Here is a 19,410-nt window from a genome sequence, read left to right on the forward strand (position 1 = left end):
CCAGCAGGGGGCGGCAGTTGGGGGCAACTAGACCAGCAGAGGGGGCAGTTAGGAGCAATCAGGTTGGCACGCAGAGACAGTGAGGGGCAATCAGGCTGGTGGGGAGAGGGGGGGCAGTTAGGGGCAACCAGGCAGGCAGGCAGGTGAGTGATTAGGAGCAAGCAGTCCAGGATTGTGAGAGGGTTGTCTGGCAGTTGGACATCTCCTGAAGGGTCCTGGATTGGAGAGAGTGCAGGCTGGGATGAGGGGGACCCCCCCACCTCCATGCACAAATTTCATGCACTGGGCCTCTAGTGCTACATAATAAAAGTCTAACATGCACATTGCCCCTGGAATTTCATCAGTGGGTGGGGCAGGCCAGCCAACGCTTGCGTCCCTCCCCTGGCCAGCTGGCCTGGCCTGATAGGCCCCAATTGGGGCTGGCCGGCCAGACCACACCCACGCATGAATTCATGCACCTGGCCTCTGGTCTATTATAAGATCAGGAAGTATTTATCTTGACCATTTTTGTTGTATATATGAATCTGCTCTAAATTACTCATGTCTTTCTAAAAACATGAAGCTTAGGCCCTGGTTGGTGTGGCTCAATTGGTTGGGTATCATCCTGTGCCCCAAAAGATTGCTGGTTCAGTTCCCAGTGAGAACTCATGCCTGGATTGTGGTCTCGATCCTTGGTAGGGGGCATGCAGGAGGCAGCTGATGGATGATTCTCTTCTTCTTCATTCCCCTCTCTCTAAAAGTCAATAAAAATATTAAAAATAAAAATGTGAAGCTTAAAATTTAATATTATATACAATGTTGAGCACAATAAGAAAATGTTCTCAAACTCATATATTTCTCCATTTTAGTGCATGTTGTTTAGATAGCCTAACTACCTTCTTGATTCTAGAAAACTTTTCTTTTGATATTGAAAGCAGCAAATGATGTTTCATTTATTCTACTTCAAATAAGTCAGTGTGACTTTGGTCTAGTTCCTGGAAAGCAAATAACATAAGCCAGAGCCTTCCTGAGAGGCTAGTTTAATTCTAAAGTTTGATTCAAGCCATGTTTTTAATCTTTTGGAGGCTTTTTTCCCCCCTCTCTCATTAAAAAATAAAGTTGGAATTTTCAACATGTACAAAGGCCGAGTGACTCATAAGATGAGTTCCCATGAACCAATTACTCTAACAGTTATCATGGCCAATATTGTGTCATTTATATCCCCATTTATTGCTCCCCATCCCACACTTCAGATATTTTGAATCAAATCTCAGCTGGGTTTTTTTGTATCTATAAATGTTTTAGAAAATGGAAAAACATTTATAGTAATAACTCTTTTTTAGATTAAGGTAACTGCAAAAACATTAATTTTTAAATATAAAACCATTTTTTAAGAATCTATTTCAGAGAGGAAGGGAGAGGGAGAGATAGAAATATCAGTGATGGAGAGAATCAAGCTTCCTGCGCACCCGCATTGGTGATCGAGCACTCCAACTGTGCCCTGACCTGGAATCCAGCTGGTCCATAGGTCAACCAGTCACTGAGCCACACTGGCTGTGCTAAAACCCTTTGAGAATCTGATGAAAGTTAGGGACTTCTGACCCAGAAAAATTCATGTGCAAATATGCCTACATTTGTATATACACATAACATTTTCAGGACACTCATAGATCTGAAGTCAATTGGTTAGTTCCCTCGGGTTTATTGGTTCAAATTTAAGAACCTCTGTTCTAGAGGATTCACTAAGTTGTGGTCTTCTATAGAAAGTCATATTTGTAAGATTTATTCATTTACCAGATTTTTTTTTAAAGTGTGTTTTCTTCAAGGTACTTAGGATACAAAAATAAAGTAAGATATGGGTTTTTGCAGGTTAATAAGGGATTTAAGCTACATAATGGTAAACTATAATACAGTGAGCAGTCTTAGACAAGCATAGTTTTTATTTATTTATTTATTTATTTATTTATTTATTAAATATATTTTATTGATTTTACACAGAGAGGAATTGAGAGGGACAGAGTGTTAGAAACATCGATGAGAGAGAATCATTGATCAGCTGCCTCTTGCACACCTCCTACTGGGGATGTGCACGCAACCAAGGTACATGCCCTTGACCGGAATCGAACCTGGGACCTTTCAGTCCGCAGGCCGACGCTCTATCCACTGAGCCAAACCGGTCCCGGCTTAGACAAGCATAGATTTATAACAATTAAGAGAGAAAGGAGATTATATCTGTTAGAGGGATTAAGGTATCATTGGTCTGGGACTTGAAGAATGATAGAATTGTGCTGGTACATATGGGCATGAGAGTTCTAGGTAAGAGAACTTCCTGAACCTGAGTCTGAAAACAAGAAAGCATAAGGTCACCGACAAATGTTGAGGGGTTCAGTTTGATTAGCTAGTAAGATGTATGGAGGACAGTAGAGGAAAATAAGGAAACGCTAAGTCATGACTAGATCATGAGGCTCTTGATCACCATACAGAGAATTTGGAACTTTAATAAATGGTGGGAAACAATTGAAACAGAATATGACCATGATAGTTATTTAGAAAAATTATTTTGGTGAAATGGACTGGAAGGAAGACTAAAGGTTGGGAGACCTGTTATGAAGCTACATCAAGAATCAAATGGAAACATAATGAAGCTCAGGTAGGATTAGGAATAGAAAGCAGGGAGAACTGCAAGAATTGTAGAAGTAGAATCAGTGAGACTTAACATTAATGCATGTTTAAGGGGAGGGGATGGTTAAAGATAACCTGGATGTTTTATGACACCCTCTGATGAAAACCCCTGTTATTATAGTAACCCCTCATTCTGGTTATATAAGCTTCATTGGAATCACTAAGCCTTTGACCATGTCTGTTCTTTTTAGTCAGAGCCTTCCTTCCCTCTCTTCTTAGTACACCCTCGAACTCCTTTATCTAATGTTTTTCTATTTTGCTTGTCCTATAACTCAGCCCCAGTAAAGTCCAGCCATGCATTCTCTCTGTTCTTATAGCCAGGGTATAGAGAACTGCTGAAGATACTTATACAGCCATATAAATAGGTACCACCCTTTGATTTCTAGTGTTAGCTGGGCTCTTAAAAAAAAATAAAATAAATAAAAATAAATAAATAAATAAATATATATATATATATATATATATATATATATATATATATATATATACACACACATACATACACACACACACACATTTTTTCTTTCTTTCAATGTTTTTAGAGAGGAAGGAAGAGGGAGAGAGATTGAAACATCAATGATGAAAGAGAATCATTGATCGGCTATCTCTTGCATACCCCCTACTGGGGATCAAGTCTACCATGCGGGCATTTGCCCTGACCAGGAATGGAACCAGTGACCTCCTGGTTCATAGGTCAATGCTCAACCACTGAGCCATTCCAGGTAGGCCAGCTGGGCTCTTACTAGCACTCAAACATCCTTTATGTTACTCGTCAGCTTCCTCTTCCTCTGGTAGCTTTCAAGATAAACTTTAACCTGTCACACAAGGTTTTTGGACTTTCCCTACTTTCTCTTTAGCCTCATTTCTTGCCTTTCTATTTCATATTCTCTATGTTCCAGCCATAACACAGCACAGAACAGCCAATCTTCTAAATGTGTTGTGCTCTTTTTAAGTTTCATGCCTTCACACTTTTTCTATATATTTTCATAATAGTTTCATGGAGGTAATTCATATGCTGTACAGTTAACCTGTTCAAATTGTACAATTCAGTGTTTTTTATTATATTCACAGAATTGTGCATCTATTAACACAATTTTGAAACATTTTCATCATTTTTCGAAGAAACCCTGTATCCATTTGCAGTCACTCCTCATTCGCTCCCCCACCCTCACCCACGCCTCTCCTTGCCAGCCCTAAGCATCCACTAATCTATTTTCTGTCTGCATAGATTTGCCTATTTTGAACATCGTATATAATAAAAGTCTAATGTGCAAATCAACCAAACAGCAGAACGACCAGTCACTGTGATGCACACTGACCACCAGGGAGCAGGTGCTCAACACAGGAGCTGCCCCTGGTGATCAATGTGCTCCCAAAAGGGGGAGTGCAGCAGCAATGGCGGGAGCCTTTCCCACCTCCATGACAGCCCTAAGAATGTCCGACGGACGGCTTACCGGTAGGTCATCCCCCAAGGGCTCCTGGACTGCGAGAGGTGCAGGCCAGGGTGAGGGACCCCTTCTCCCCTGTGCGTGCATAGATTTTGTGCACTGGGCCTCTAGTTTTATATAAACGGAATCATGCCATCAATATGTGGTCTTTTGTGACTGGCTTCTTTCGATAATATTTTCAAGGTTCACTCCTGTTGTAGCATGAATAACTACTTCATTCCTTTTTGTGACCAAATAATATTCTGTTGTATGTCTACCACTTTTTGCTTATCCAGTCATTAGCTGATGGACATTTGGTTGTTTACACTTTTTTAATATTATGAATAACTAGAGGCCCGGTGCATGAATTCATGCATGGGTGGGGTCCAGCTGGCCTGCCCCGTTGGGAGCCAATCAGGGCTGGGCTGGCTGCAGGAGGGGCCATGGGAGATTGGGGGTTGGATGTTCCCCCAACCTCCCATAGCCCATCCTCTGGCCGGTCCAGCCACAGTGCACATCATAGTGGCTGGTTGTTCCAGTTGCTTGGCTTTTATATATATAGATGCTGTGATGGACATTTGTGTACAAGTATTTGTATGGATATGTTTTCATTCTTCTTAGGTATAGAACTGGGAGTAAAATTGCTGAGTCATATGGATGTTTAACCTTTAGAGGATTGACCAAACTCTTCCAAAGCAGCTGTACCATTAACAATCCCTTCAGCAGTGTATAATAGTTCCGATATTTTCATTTCCTTGTCAACATTTATTATTTATCATTTTATTATAGTCACCATATTGGATATGAAGTTATCTGTTACTGTAGCTTTGATTTGTATTTTCCTAATGAATAATGATGTTGAGTATATTTTCATGTGTTTATTGCCATTTGAATATTTTCTTTGAAGAAATGTTTATTTGGCCCAGCCAGCATGGCTCAGTGGTTGAACATTGACCTATGAACCAAGAGTCATGATTTGATTCCCTGTCAGGGCATATGCTCAGGTTCCTGGCTTGATCCCTAGTGTGGGGCATGCAGGAAGCAGCCGGTCAATGATTCTCTCATCATTGATGTTTCTTTCTCTCTCTCTCTCCCTCTCTCTCTCTCTCTCTCTCTCTCTCTCTCTCTCTCTCTCTCTTCTTCTTCTTCTTCTTCTTCTTCTTCTTCTTCTTCTTCTTCTTCTTCTCTGAAATCAATAAAAGTATACTTAAAAAAAAGAAATGTTTGATTCCTTTATTCATTTTAATGGATTATTTGTCTTTTTATTATTTAGTTGTAAGAATTCTTTATATATTCTAGATGCAAGTCCCTTATCCTATATAATAAAGAGATAATATGCAAATTGATCTTCATGCCCTCGCACAAGGTGGCCACGCCCATGTAGTCAAAGATGGCCGGCAGAGAAAGTAGTTGTGGATGATCAGACCAGCAGGGGAGGGCAGTTGTAGGGGACCAGGCCTGCAAGGGAGGGAAGTTAGGGGTGACCAAGCTAGCAGGAGAGGGCAGTTGGGGGCAACCAGGCCAGCAGGGGATGGCAGTTGGGGGAGATAGGGCTGGCATGGTAGGGCAATTTGAGGCAATCGGGCTGGCAGAGAGCAGTTAAGCATTGATCAGGCTGGCAGGGGAGTGGTTAGGGGTGATCAGGCTGGCAGGCAGGCGAGCAGTTGGGAGCCAGTAGTCCCAGATTGTGAGAGGGATGTTCGATTGTTGGTTAGGCCTGATACTGGGGTCTGGTCTAAACTGGCAGTCGGACATCCCCTGAGGGGTCCCAGATTAGAGAGGGTGCAGGCTGGGCTGAGGGACACATCCCCCCAGTGCACGAATTTTGTGCACCGGGCCCCTAGCCAGATATGTTTAGGTCTTTGATCCAATTTGAGTAAATTTTTGTGTGTGATGTGAAGTGGTATGTGAAACTTCATTCTTTGCATATGGATATTCAGTTCCTCCTCACCATTTGTTGAAAAGACTATTCTTTCCCCACTAATTTTTTTAGCATCCCTGTCAAAAATCAATTGATCTTAAATGTGAGGTTTTATGTCTGAACGCTCAGTTGTATTCCATTGATCTATATAACTACGTCATGTTTTTCTAACTTTTGTTTTAGAATGTCTTATCTGCCCTTTCCTGAGTAAACCCCTACCTCATGACTCTTACCAAAAGCTTTCCTTTCCCTAGCACAGTGTCGGCAAACTCATTAGTCAACAGAGCCAAATATCAATAATACAATGAAATTTCTTTTGAGAGCCGAAAACCAACTTCTGCGCATGGGCCACGAAGTTTCAATAGCACTGTACATGCATGTCCGCACGTGGTATTTTGTGAAAGAGCCATACTCAAGGGGCCAAAGAGCTGCGTGTGGCTCACTAGCTGCAGTTTGCTGACCACTGCCCTAGCATATCTTTGGCATACCTGTATATACTTATAGTGCTGTGCTCATCCCTCTTCTGTGGCATGCATATATAATACACACCGTATATATTCTTCAGTAGTTAGTAAGCTTTTTGGAGAGTAGGGGTTGGACTTTTATATATGAATCCCAGAGCTGTCCATTTCTAGGTGCCATCAGAAGATTGGATAGACATTTTTATTTATTAATTGAAATTTATTACACTTTTCTTTTTTTATTTACTCATCTGTCAGATATTTATTGAATGCCTATCATGGGCCAGGCCACTGTTGTAGGCTCTGGGGATACAACAGCAAACAAAACAGCTTGCACTCGTGAAGCTTCCATTCTAGAAGGAGAAACAGACAATATACAAGTAGTTTAAGATGGTTACCAATAAAACCAGCAAGGAAATCCATTTTGAAAGAAAGGTCAAGGCTGGTTATATAGAATTTGGAATTGTCTTTTAAAAGTTGATACTTTAAACCAGGGGTCTTCAAACTACGGCCCGCGGGCCACATGCAGCCCCCAGGGGAGTCTGATCTTGCCCGCCCGGTTTTTTGGGCAGTGAGCGCAGCCAAGGTGTTACAGTAGGAATTAGTAGTTCATATAGTCCGGCCCTCCAGCTCTCTGAGGGACCGTGATCTGGCCCCCACTTTAAAAAGTTTGAGGACCCCTGCTTTAAACTATATTGTAGTAGATAAAATCACTAAGAAATTTGAGTATATAAAAAGAACATGACTGCAGAGAGAATCTTCAGAATATCCAAATTTGCGGGTAGATGGATAGTCTAAAGGTAGAAAAACCATAAGAATAGAATTTTGGAAACCAAGAGAAAAATATATAGAATGGTAAAGGTAGATTAAGCCTAAGAACCCATTATAAATAGATCATGGATTCAGGTCGTTAGTCAATGATAATCTTAAGAATTAAGTTTCAGGAGAGTTGTTGGAGCCAGATTTTAAGAGGCCAATAGGGGGTGGGGGCTGGGGGAGGAGGAGATACATGTAATACTTTAAACAATAAAGAATTTAAATTAAAAGAAATAATTAAAAAAAAACAGATTGAGTCCTAGGACTTTTTTGCAACAGTGAAATTGCTATGATGTTTTTTGTACTCCTTAATGCTAAATCCATAAGTGAAGAATTTAAATGTATATATGTAGATTTTTTTTTATCTCTATAGGTCTTTTTTTTCCTCTGAGAGACCTAAAAATTTATTCCATAAAGAAATTGAATTTTGAATTTGTTTCATTTTGAAAGCCTTTATGTCTTTTAATTTTGACATTCCTGCTACCAGAATGTGTTAGTTTAGGGTTAATCATTTGACCATTTATATAAATAATTGCTGTATTTATATATGAATATTTATATATGTATATGTATATATATACAGACAGTTGAATATAAGCAGTAAATGTGTAACTTTGTGTTTTCTTCTTTTCCTTTGGAATAGTGACAGAAATGTTGGTAAATGTTCTGAGTATTTGCTCTGATGATGAACTGATGACTGAAGGTGAAGACCAATTTGATGGTATGATTATTCATTTTACTATTTTTTCATTGTGAAATGATATCTTTTGAACTGCCAGCTTTAGTACACACTCTTTTGCAAAATGTAGTCATTGATCTCAAATGACTACGTCATTTGATAAGCAATGGTCACTTTTTCTGATATTATTTTAAGATTTTTAAAATAACTTCAATGATTTTATTTTTGTTTGTATGGGGAAGAAGGTAAATTTTGGGGAAAGAATTTGGAAGAAATAACAGAAGGAAAGGAAAACTGAAGGTGTAAAAGGATGTCATTCTTCATGAATATAGACACTGCTTAGAGAAGGAAGGATAAAAATTCCCTTTGTTTTATTGTCATAATATTGCTTAGTGCATCAGAATTTTGTTGTTACTACTTATTTCCAAAAAGAAAAGTAGGCTGTCCCAACTTATCAGTGAGTTGTTATATTCTAAGAAATCACATGTTTAGTTTGAGATTCAGAAAGCATATTTTCCATAGAAACAAAGTTATACTAGTACATGGCTGTTAGTTCTTATGAAAGCCAACCAGCCTATGTACCTAATGTGCATTTGTAGTATAAATTAAAACCGCAGGAACAAAATTCATTTTATTTTAGTTTTGAAAATTTTATTTTAAACTTTTAAATTTAAATATTTCTGTAAACTTAATTCACTGAATAAATAAGGACATAAATAACTTATAAGCTAAAAACTTTATTTTCTTCCATATCCCTTCATATCTTTGTTGTAGCATACTTTTCATAGTTATAAATAGTACATAAAATGTTCCCATGCATTAAATATGGTTTGTATAATGGCAAAATTTAATAACTTTTTCTAAGTTTATTAATATATAATAGTTTTCATAGTTAATTTTGTTTTTGCTTTTGCATTTGGGTAATTCTGAGTTATCCTTATTATGAGTAAACATATTTGTACAATAATTTTTATTTTCCTTCTTGGAATAAATTTCTAGAAGAGAATTATAGACTAAAGAATATAAATTTTAGCTATGAATTGCCAGATTACTTTGCAGAAGAATTGAACCAGTATGAAGTGCTTCTAGCAATGAATCCACTAATCTATTTCTCCACAGGCCCACCTCATTGGATTTTGCTCATTTTTACTTATTTTGCTTGGTGGCTGTATAGAAAGAAATTATAGTTGGCTTAATTTACAGTTCATTGAAATTCAGGGAAGAAATTACTGTCTACTTTTCTAACAGTGTAAACCATCCATTTCAGTTGACCCCTTATCAAATAAAATCTGAATAAAACCTATTTTGATATTTCTATATTTACAAACAGGTTTGATTCTTTAATAAATATTTATTGTTCAGATTATTACAATTGCTCCTCTTTTCCCCCCCCATAGCTCGCCTCCACCCAGTTCCCACCCACCTTCTGCCCTTACCACCCCCCACTATCCTCATCCATAGGTATACGATTTTTGTCCAGTCTCTTCCTGCACCCCACACACTCCTTTCCCCCCGAGGATTGTCAGTCCACTCTCTTTCTATGCCCCTGATTCTATTGTATTCACCAGTTTATTCTGTTCCTCAGATTTTTTTATTCACTTGATTTTTAGATTTACTGGTTGATAGATATGTATTTGTTGTTCATAATTTTTATCTTTACCTTTTTCTTCTTCTTCCTCTTCTTACAGAATACCTTTCAGCATTTCATATGATACTGGTTTGGCAGCCATGAACTTCTTTAGCTTTTTCTTATCTTGTGAAGCTCTTTATCTGCCCTTCAATTCTGAATGATAGCTTTGCTAGGTAGAATAATCTTGGTTGTAGGTTCTTGCTATTCATCACTTTGAATATTTCTTGCCACTCCCGTCTAGCTTGCATACTTTCTGTTGAGAAATCAGCAGACAGTCGTATGGGTGCTCTCTTGTAGGTAACTGTTTTTCTCTTGCTGTTTTATTGGGTCGGCAACTAAGTAATTGCGGGTTTCACACATATATGGCTTCAGTTGAATTTTTAGGTTTGCAGACGTAGTACAAATGTAAAACACATTTTGTATTTGATAGTTGGCTATTCAGCTGTTAATCAGTAAAAAAAGTTTTTTGATCTGTTTTGTAGTTTTTGTTTGGCGTTCGTTGAAAAATGGAAAATCAAAAGGAACATTTTCGTCATATTTTGCTTTTTTATTTCCGCAAGGGAAAAACGCATCACAAGCTCATAAAAAGTTATGTGCTGTTTATGGTGACGAAGCCTTAAAAGAACGGCAGTGTCAAAATTGGTTTGCCAAATTTCGTTCTGGTAATTTTTCACTCAAAGATGAAAGACGCTCTGGTCGTCCAGTTGAAGTTGATGACGCCCTAATCAAAGCAATAATCAATTCGGACTGTCACAGTACAACACGTGAGATTGCAGAGAAGCTTCATGTATCACATACATGCATTGAAAATCACTTAAAACAACTTGGCTATGTTCAAAAACTCGATACATGGGTTCCTCACGAACTGAAAGAATCACAGTTAACGCAACGCATTAGCAGCTGCGATTTGCTAAAGAAACGTAATGAAAATGATCCATTTTTAAAACGACTGATAACTGGCGATGAAAAATGGGTTGTTTACAACAATATCAAGCGGAAAAGATCGTGGAGCAGGCCAGGTGAACCAACTCAAACAACATCAAAAGCTGATATTCATCAAAAGAAGGCTTTGTTATCAGTTTGGTGGGATTACAAAGGAATTGTCTACTTTGAACTCTTACCACCCAACCAAACTATCAATTCTGATGTCTACATTGAACAACTAACGAAATTAAACAATGCAGTTGAAGAAAAGTGGCCCGAATTGACAAATCGAAAAGGTGTTGTATTCCATCATGACAATGCAAGGCCACACACATCTTTGGTCACTCGGCAAAAATTAATGGAGCTTGGTTGGGATGTTTTGCCACATCCACCATATAGTCCTGACCTTGCACCATCTGATTACTTTTTGTTTCGATCTTTACAAAACTCCTTGAATGGTAAAAATTTCAATAATGATGATGATGTCAAATCGTACCTGATTCAGTTTTTTGCTAATAAAAACCAGAAGTTTTTTGAACGTGGGATTATGATGCTGCCTGAAAGATGGCAAAAGGTCATTGATCAAAATGGGCAATACATTACAGAATAAAGTTATTTAGTTCCATGAAAAAATTGTCTTTGATTTTCTTTAAAAAATCCGCAATTACTTAGCTGCCGACCCAATAAATATTCTCTATTTGTCTTTTGCTTTTGGCATTTTAATTATGTGTCTTGGTGTAGTCCTCTTTGGATTCCTTTTGTTTGAGGTTCTATGGGCTTCCTGGACTTGTAAGTCTATTTCTTTCACCAGGTGGGGGAAGTTTTCTTCAAATAGGTTTTCAGTATCTTGTTCTCTCTCTTCTTCTGGCACCTCAGTAATTCAGATGTTGGTACACTTGATGTTGTCCCAGAGGCTCCTTTCACTATTTTCATTCTTTTTGCTTTTTGCTTTTTCAGTTGAGTGTTTTTTGCTTCTTTGTATTTCAATTCTTTGACTTGATTCTTTTTTTTTTTTTTTAATATATTTTATTGATTTTGTACAGAGAGGAAGGGAGAGAGATAGAGAGTTAGAAACATCGATGAGAGAGAGTCATCAATCAGCTGCCTCCTGCACACCCCCTACTGGGGATATGCCCGCAACCAAGGTACATGCCCTCGACTGGAATCAAACCCGGGACCCTTCAGTCCCCAAGCCGACGCTCTATCCATTGAGCCAAACCGGTCCCGGCTTGACTTGATTCTTGCAGTCCTCTAGTCTGCTGTTAGAGCTCTGTATAAATTTTTTTATTTCAGTCAGTGTATGTTTAATTTCTAGTTGGTCCTTTTTCTTTTCTTTTCTTTTCTTTTTTTTAAAATATATATTTTATTGATTTTGTACAGAGAGGAAGGGAGAGAGACAGAGAATCAGAAACATCAATGAGAGAGAGTCATCAGTCAGCTGCCTCTTGCACACCCCCCACTGGGGATATGCCCGCAACCAAGGTACATGCCCTTGACCGGAATCGAACCCGGGACCCTTCAATCCCCAAGCCGACGCTCTATCCATTGAGCCAAACCGGTCTCGGCTAGTTGGTCCTTTTTCATATCCTTGAGCGTCTTGCTAAATTTATTGGCCTTTTCTTGAAAATTATTGAAAAAACCTTATAACTGTGGTTTTGAACTCTATATCCAGTTGTTTGCTTTCCTCTATTTCTTTCATTTGTGACCTGTTTCTTTGTCTCTACATTTTGGCTGCTTCCCTGAGTTGATAGAATGGCTTTGTGTGCTAGGTTTCCTATAAGGCCCAGTGGCTCAGCCTCCTCAGTTATCTAGGTTGACACTCTTGGTGCACCCCTTTGTGGGCTGTGTGTACAGTCTTGTTGTAGTTAAGCCTTGATTGTTGTTGGTATCACTGGGAGGAATTGACCTCCAGGCCAATTGGCTGTGAGGATCAGCTGTGTCTGCGCTGGGAAAACTTCAGTGCTGGGAAAAAACTTGCAAAGCCTCTGTTCTCAGCTTGAATGGGGTAGAGTCTCAGGGCGGAGTAGACAGCATTGGTTTCTCATCAGCTCTGCCCTAATAGGCCCCTGTGTCTCTGTCTTATGGTAATTGCTGCAAGGACCTCAGAGAAAGCCGCCCTCAAGTTCCGCCTGCTGTAGACAGTCCACGTTCTCCCCGAATGAGTCTAGGTCCCCAGAGTCTTGCCCAGAACTGGAGTTTAGCGCAGTCTGGAGCTTTTGTCTCCCTTCAACTTGAGAAAGCCAGCCGCGCACTCAGTTGCCAGTCCTCTCCGTGTGCGCCTCAGTACCTCTGCCTCCTGCAGCTCCTCTGAGACTCAGTGTGCTTTTCTCTTTCCTTCTAGTTGTAGAATTTCCACTCAGCCAGCCTTCCTGTGGTTCTGGATGATGTCCGTTATATCTTTCAGTTGGGGTTTTGAAATTGTTGTACAAGGCAACAGGTTAGGTGTTTACCTATGCCTCTTTCTTGGTTTCAAGGCACTTTTTTTTTTTTTTTTTATCCAGGTTTGATTCTTAAACCCTGTTGTAAGCCTATCTGTTCAAAGTGTCAGTGTGCAAGTGTCTGCAATTGCCATCTGTTGGTGACAGGCAGAGATCTGCTTTTTTTCTCTCTAGTTTTTTAGAGTAAAATAAATTATGTCAGTTTTGGGGGGGAGCTTTACTGAATAGTATTAATTTTTCCTTATTTTGACTATCTCTCTTTTTCATGTTTGTGTACAAGTTTTTAATTTTAACATGTTTCATATTTCTCTTTTCCATACAATTTTTTAAAAACATTTTTATTGATTTCAGAGAGGAAAGGAGAAGGAGAGAAAGATAGAAACATCTGTGGATGAGAGATCGTTATTGATTGGCTGCCTCCTGCATGCCCCCCACTGGGGATCGATCCCACACCCCAGGCATGTGCCCGCACCAGGAATCAAACTGTGACCTTTTAGTTCATAGGTTGACGCTCAACCACTGAGCCATGTTGGCTGGGCCATACAATTTTTAAATAGTTTTAATTAAGTATTTCTTTTCCCTGTTCTGCTACCATCTTTTTAAGGCCAGGTCTGGGTTCAGATTCTAGTTCCTTATAATGGCTGTGTGGCCTCAGGCAAGTTACTTAACCTTTCTGAACCTCAATTTTTTTATCTTCCAAATGAGATAATGGTAACTACTTCGTAATGTTATAGGTATTGATATAATGACTGAAATAATTTTTGGTACATAGCCCACTAATATTTTCAGATACACTTTTGTGTTAATTTTCCAAATTCTGTGAAATACCTAGTAAGAGTTTTCATTGCAATTATATTAAAACTATATATCTAGCCCTAGACTGTTCGGCTCAGTGGATAAAGCGTCTGCCCTCAGACTGAAGGGTCCTGGGTTCAATTACGGTCAAGGGCACATAGCTCGGTTGCAGGTTCTATTCCTGGCTCTTGTCAGAGCTCGTGTGGGAGACAGCCAATTGAGGTGTCTCTCTCACAATCATATTACTCTCTGTCTCTTCCCCCTCCACTCTCTAAAAATCAATAGAAAAATATCCTTGGGTGAGGATTAACAAAAACAATACAAAACTATCTAAATCTAGGAAGTTTTTTAAAAATTTAGTTTTCCAAACTAAGATCAAGCTCTTTTGCTCTATATAATTAGTTCACTTACTATAATATCTTATTTAATATATTTAATACATAATTATTCTACTTAAAATTACCATTTTCCTTTGGGAAAAAATTGTTATTCTCAAGTTAAATTAATACTTTAATATTTTATATTCTTATTACTATTATAACTGGTTATCTCTGAGCATAATTTTCTGTGTATAAAGAAATTACATATTTGTGGGTTTATCTAATGTTCAACAGCTTGGGTCAGAAAAATTATTTCCTATGGTAATTAGTATTTTGTTTCTCTCTTGTCATTTGCAAAAAGCTGATATTATTTTTTTATATATTGTTCCCTTTTCTTTTTATTATTTAAAAATTACATAAATATCGCTAATTTCTATATTGTTCCCTTTTCCTTTTATTCTTTAAAAATTATATCAATATTGTTAAATAGGAGCAATGAGAGGTAATGCTTCATTCCTCTTCCTGTAATAAAAAGGAAAAAACATTTTCTGGTTAAATCTAGGATTGTATGTGGTTTAAATACCTATGATTTATATGAATATAAATCTTTTTTGGGAATTCGATTGGAAATATAAAATACTAGTATAGTTTTGAGGTTTAATGTGTCTTATCAATATTTTCCCTATCAATAATAAATTATGCTTATTCATGCACTTGTTATATCATTTTTACACTCCAGGGATGAATCACATTTGATTATTAAAGAGGCAGTGTGAAAAGGACCAGTGGGTCAGATGTCTCAGAGCTACCATTGTACTACTAGCTGTGTAATCCTGGAAAAGTTACCTAACTTCTCAGGATCTTCTCATTCATAGATTGAGGGAATAATAGAGAGGATGAAGATTCTTTCCCACTCTTAAGTAATTTTAAAAATTGGTAGCACTATTTATGACAGTGTTTCTATAAGAAAATATAATGAATTCCTCTTTTTTTCACCTTATACTCAAGTATTAGAAGCAAGGACTCCAAGAAAATGTTAAGAGTGTGGCTCTTGGAGTCTGCATGAGGGAATGAATGGTTTAGGGGAGGAAGAACAGTGAGGAATGAGGAAAAGGGGATAAAATTAGGATAGATACTGGGCTGGGATAGGGAAAAGAGCTTCGGGAAGTAGGTTTATTTTCCTTTCTTAGTCATATTTCTTCATCCCCCCCCCCCCCCCCCCCATAATTCTGTCCATCTTTTCTGCTTTCCTTTCACCATGATAGAATGTCTTCTGTCCTCTCCTCCTTTTTCTCTTCAGCAGTGGAACCATCCTATGGACTGGGCCTGGGGAGAAATCCGACTTAAAAATAAAACTTGGCTGGGCAGGGATTTCTGTTACGATTTAGCTTTTCTGTGGGAAAAGGGAGAGAACAAGATTGGAGATTTCCCAGTGGCAGGAAGGAAAGAGTAATTTTTGCATATTCAGGTTTGAAATTGGGTGAAGGAATAAGATTCTTTTTCTTTTTAAGTGATAGTCTTTGGTTTTCTGTATTGTTTAATAATGTATGTGTGGGTTATTGTTAAGTCAAATATTTGCATAAACATTGCAAGTATAAATGTATATAGCATTCATTTTAGAGGTATTATTTAATTATTAAAGAATTTTTTAACACTGATTACTGTGATATCTTGAGTTTGGTAAAGAAAATACATAACTCATATGTACTATAATTTTACTAAACTAAAACTGCATTTCCTGTAATTGGAATCATGTATCTCATTCAGCATTAGAATGGAAGATACGGAGAGCCCAGATGAACATCTCTGCTGCCTGCTCTTAGAGCTGTTACTTGCTTTGAAACAGTCTGTTACTATTTCTGCAAAAAGATGTCCCTCAAACTTTCAGATACTATTAGGAACCAAAAGCACATACTAATGATCCTGAGTGTGAGCAAAGTTTCTACAATTCAGACTCAAGAAATTGTGTGCTCTTGTTATGAAGTGCGGGAGGCTTAGTCTTTCCTTCATTGGGAGTGGGTGAGGTTTTCCACGGAGGTAGTTAATAAAGTTACCTACATTTCTCTGTATATACTACAGATTTTGCAGATGTTGGTGTCCTTGAAGAACCACATGAGTTTGTATCATATTTGTGTCATTACCTTTCACTTAACATACTTCCATGAGTGATAGATTTCTTTAGGAGTATCAATATAAATGTGCAATTGTTGTTAGCACAGTCTTTTATCAGTCTTATGTGTTTTCACATGTATTTTTGTCCCTAATTTGTCTACTCTCACCAAGTATTATACTCATTCTGTCCATAATTTCTTCTGAACACATATCTTTTAAGAAATCTTTCCTTTAGAGCTCTACACAGTGGCATCCCTCTTTTATTTACAATACTACATTTTTCAAGTTTCAAATATGAGGGTCTTCATTTTTCTCTCTTTCTACATTCATTCTTCAGTACCACTGCCAAGTTAAATCTCTATCTTTTTATTTGTCTCAACCACCTTTTCTTCATCATTCACTTCCTTTTTTCTGGACTCTCCATCTGAAGAACGGCTCATATATGGCAATAAAAAAGGTACAGACCAGACAGAGTAACATTGTTTTGAAATATGACTTCATAAGTTGTCCTCATGTCCATGTAAGTCAGCACATTCATTGAGTACTCTTTATGCAGAGTCCTCTTGGGCCTTATGAAAGTTTAGTTTAAGTTTTATCTGTGTTAGAATTTGATGTTTTAGAAGTCATATTCCAAGATATCTGTCTTTCTGTGCATGGAAATATTTTCCCCTCTTTTTCATTCCTCTTGTTTTTAAATTTCATTCTTTTGCTTATTTGTAATGTTTTGTACTTTTCCCTGCATGATTAGGGGTGTTGGATTGTCTGTCTATTCCCCGAAGTAATTTTACTGTGGGCATTTACTTTAATATTATGCATGATGTGTTTGTAGACTGATTTAAAACCCTGATTTGTACAATGCGTTTATATTCCAGTGAATTTTTAAATTTTAAATCTCTAGTTTACATAGCATTCAGTTTTACAGGTATATAAATTAAGACTGAAAATTCAATATACTCTATTACAGCCATCACCATACCCCTCTCCTAGCTATTTAAAAAATCTTGTCAAATTTAAAACAAAATGTATATATTAATTTATTTTAGGAGAATCAGACTTACTTTATATCCTTGGGTAAAATACTTAGTAAACTTGATTTATTTGTCTATAAAATGAGGAGATTTAACTTTGCAATATCTTTAATGTTTTTTCAAATTCCAATATTATACAATTCTGAGACTTTTAGGTTTTTTTTTTTGTTTTGTTTTATTTCATCTTAAAAATACCTGTGTGGTGCCATGGTACCAACACCAGTTTGGACTTGTAAAAGCTGTAGTTTCAGTACTCATAATATTGCCCTTTATAGCATCATAAAGATGGTCATGGAGCCTATTTTCTCTAAAATGTGTCTTGTTTTCATCTTTGAAATTGGATGTCTTTTCTGTTTCCTTGCAGTAAGGTCCAGTCATCATCATAGTTTTTAATTATATGTGTTTGTGGGATGAATGAATTTTAAATGAGTTGCTCTAGCCCAGAAGACTATGATTGTTCAGACCATTGTATACCTAAGGCCCCTTTTGGTCCAGTGTCTTTAACCTTTCCTTAACTTTCTCCTCAACCATGGTGCTTCCCTATGTGTGTTTTCATCATGCTGAAGCACAGTTCTAAGAAACCATACTCTTGGGTCCCGAGTGATTCTAGATGCTGAATATGAGATGACAGGACTGAGATTGATGTTGTTCTTTTTAGTGTTTCATCAGCTAAATATTCAGTTATTTTGATATGTTCTCTTCTTTATCAGTGATAGACAGCACAACTAACCCTTTAGAAATGAAGCATTAGAGAGCATTGAGATCTGCTCCTTAGCAATTGTCCTCATTTTTGGCTCAAATAAAGTCATAAAAATTCTCAAAAGGGAGGAAGGAAGGAAAGAAGGAAGGAGAGAAAGAAAGCAAATAAAAAAATAAAAGAAATGAAGCATTGGTGATACTTTAGGTATCTTTTAGGGAGTCTTTTCTCATTGCTCACTCTCCTTGTGTCTTACTCACCTAGGGATGCGAGAACTTGTATATATTTGCATGACCTTAGGAGGTAGCTAGTTTATGAGGTTGAGATGTGCGTTGCCCTTAGTTCTGGGTCACCTGCATAGTAATGGCTTCATATCGTTATTTTTAGAGATCAAGGAAGCTTATTTTGTCATAGTATAATGAGATATTTCCAGCCTGCATGCCAAAGGCTTTTATAATACTTAAACAGAAAACTACAGGCTACTACCCATTTTTGTCTGTTAGTCTGCATGCCATTGGCTCTCGTGAGAATAAAAGACTGTAGGGTTGTTATCGTTTTTTTGTCATTTGTTTTGTGATACAAGTTAGGTTGTAGTTTCTTCCCATTGCCGTTTTATTAATATTCAGTAGTGTGGATGTCATGAAGTTTATGGATTACTTTTCATTTTCATCTGTATCAGACCCCAGTTATTAGATCAGTATCGAGCTAAACATTAAAGGAGTAAGAAGCTTTTTGGCATGAGTTTATCTAGTCTTCTACATGTGAGCTGGTGGCAGGGGGCCTGGTGTTGGTTCAGATGAGTGTGGAACAGGCTAATGGAATGGTGCAAGTGAATGCCCTAAACCTGAGTCTTTATTTATTCCATTGAAAGTAGGTTCAGCTGCCGCTCGGAAAGAAATCATAAGAAACAAAATTCGAGCAATTGGCAAGATGGCAAGAGTCTTCTCTGTTCTCAGGTAATGATACATTTTTCTAATTATTTGTTTCAGAGAAATTATTTGTGTTGTGCTTTGTTGACAAGCAGTGTTCTGTTTGACATCTAAAAGTAATGTAGTAGTATGCTCTCTATAAATAAGTTCTGCATTTACACATTGAAGAGGGGAACACAGGTCCCTTTGAAACTAGGGTTTTTGGCTCTTGTGGTTATTATTATTCACCTTTGGTATCTCTTGTCCTTTGTGATAAAGAGTCTCCACATTGAAAATTAAAGCAAGCTAAGAAGGAAGGGGCACTTTTTAGAGTATTTTTTATTAATTTGCTCATCTGTATAAGAAGTCCCTTTTGTTGGAGCTACAAATTGTCTTCCTGAGGCTCATTTAGGAAGGGCTCACATGAATGGGTCAGTCCCATTGATGATAAACTTTACCATATATTTATTTAATAAAGTTTTTCATAAAAAAAAAACAATATATGCCTCAGTAGTGAGGTACAGCTTCCTATCTGAAGCATTTAGAATAGGGGAAAATGTATATCTTGCAATTGAGAAAAATATGGTAATAGT

The 19,410-nt window shown here is 37.6% G+C and overlaps 2 protein-coding genes across 8 annotated transcripts in view; one reads left to right on the forward strand and one right to left on the reverse strand.

Moving 5' to 3' along the window:
- The window catches only part of NUDT13 (nudix hydrolase 13), a 438,779-nt gene that overhangs the window by 181,832 nt on the left and 237,537 nt on the right, over positions 1–19,410 (reverse strand). The gene's annotated exons all lie outside the window — the stretch shown is intronic.
- PPP3CB (protein phosphatase 3 catalytic subunit beta) overlaps positions 1–19,410 on the forward strand; it is a 56,574-nt gene that overhangs the window by 28,989 nt on the left and 8,175 nt on the right. For 3 of the 7 annotated variants that reach the window (XR_014796863.1, XM_084904947.1, XM_084904950.1), the window contains exons 10-11: positions 7,930–8,007; positions 18,784–18,865. Coding sequence is in view for 6 of the 7 variants with exons in the window: in XM_084904947.1 (XP_084761073.1) it covers positions 7,930–8,007; positions 18,784–18,865 (160 nt within the window). In the remaining variant the exon portion in view is untranslated. Of the gene's footprint in view, positions 1–7,929; positions 8,008–16,614; positions 16,642–18,780; positions 18,866–19,410 lie in introns of all 7 variants that reach the window. The other 4 variants (XM_084904945.1, XM_084904948.1, XM_084904946.1 and 1 more) reach the window with 2 other exon arrangements.

Source organism: Pipistrellus hanaki (assembly GCF_964339955.1).
Source record: "Pipistrellus hanaki genome assembly, chromosome: 14".
NCBI classification, from domain to species: Eukaryota; Metazoa; Chordata; class Mammalia; order Chiroptera; family Vespertilionidae; genus Pipistrellus; species Pipistrellus hanaki.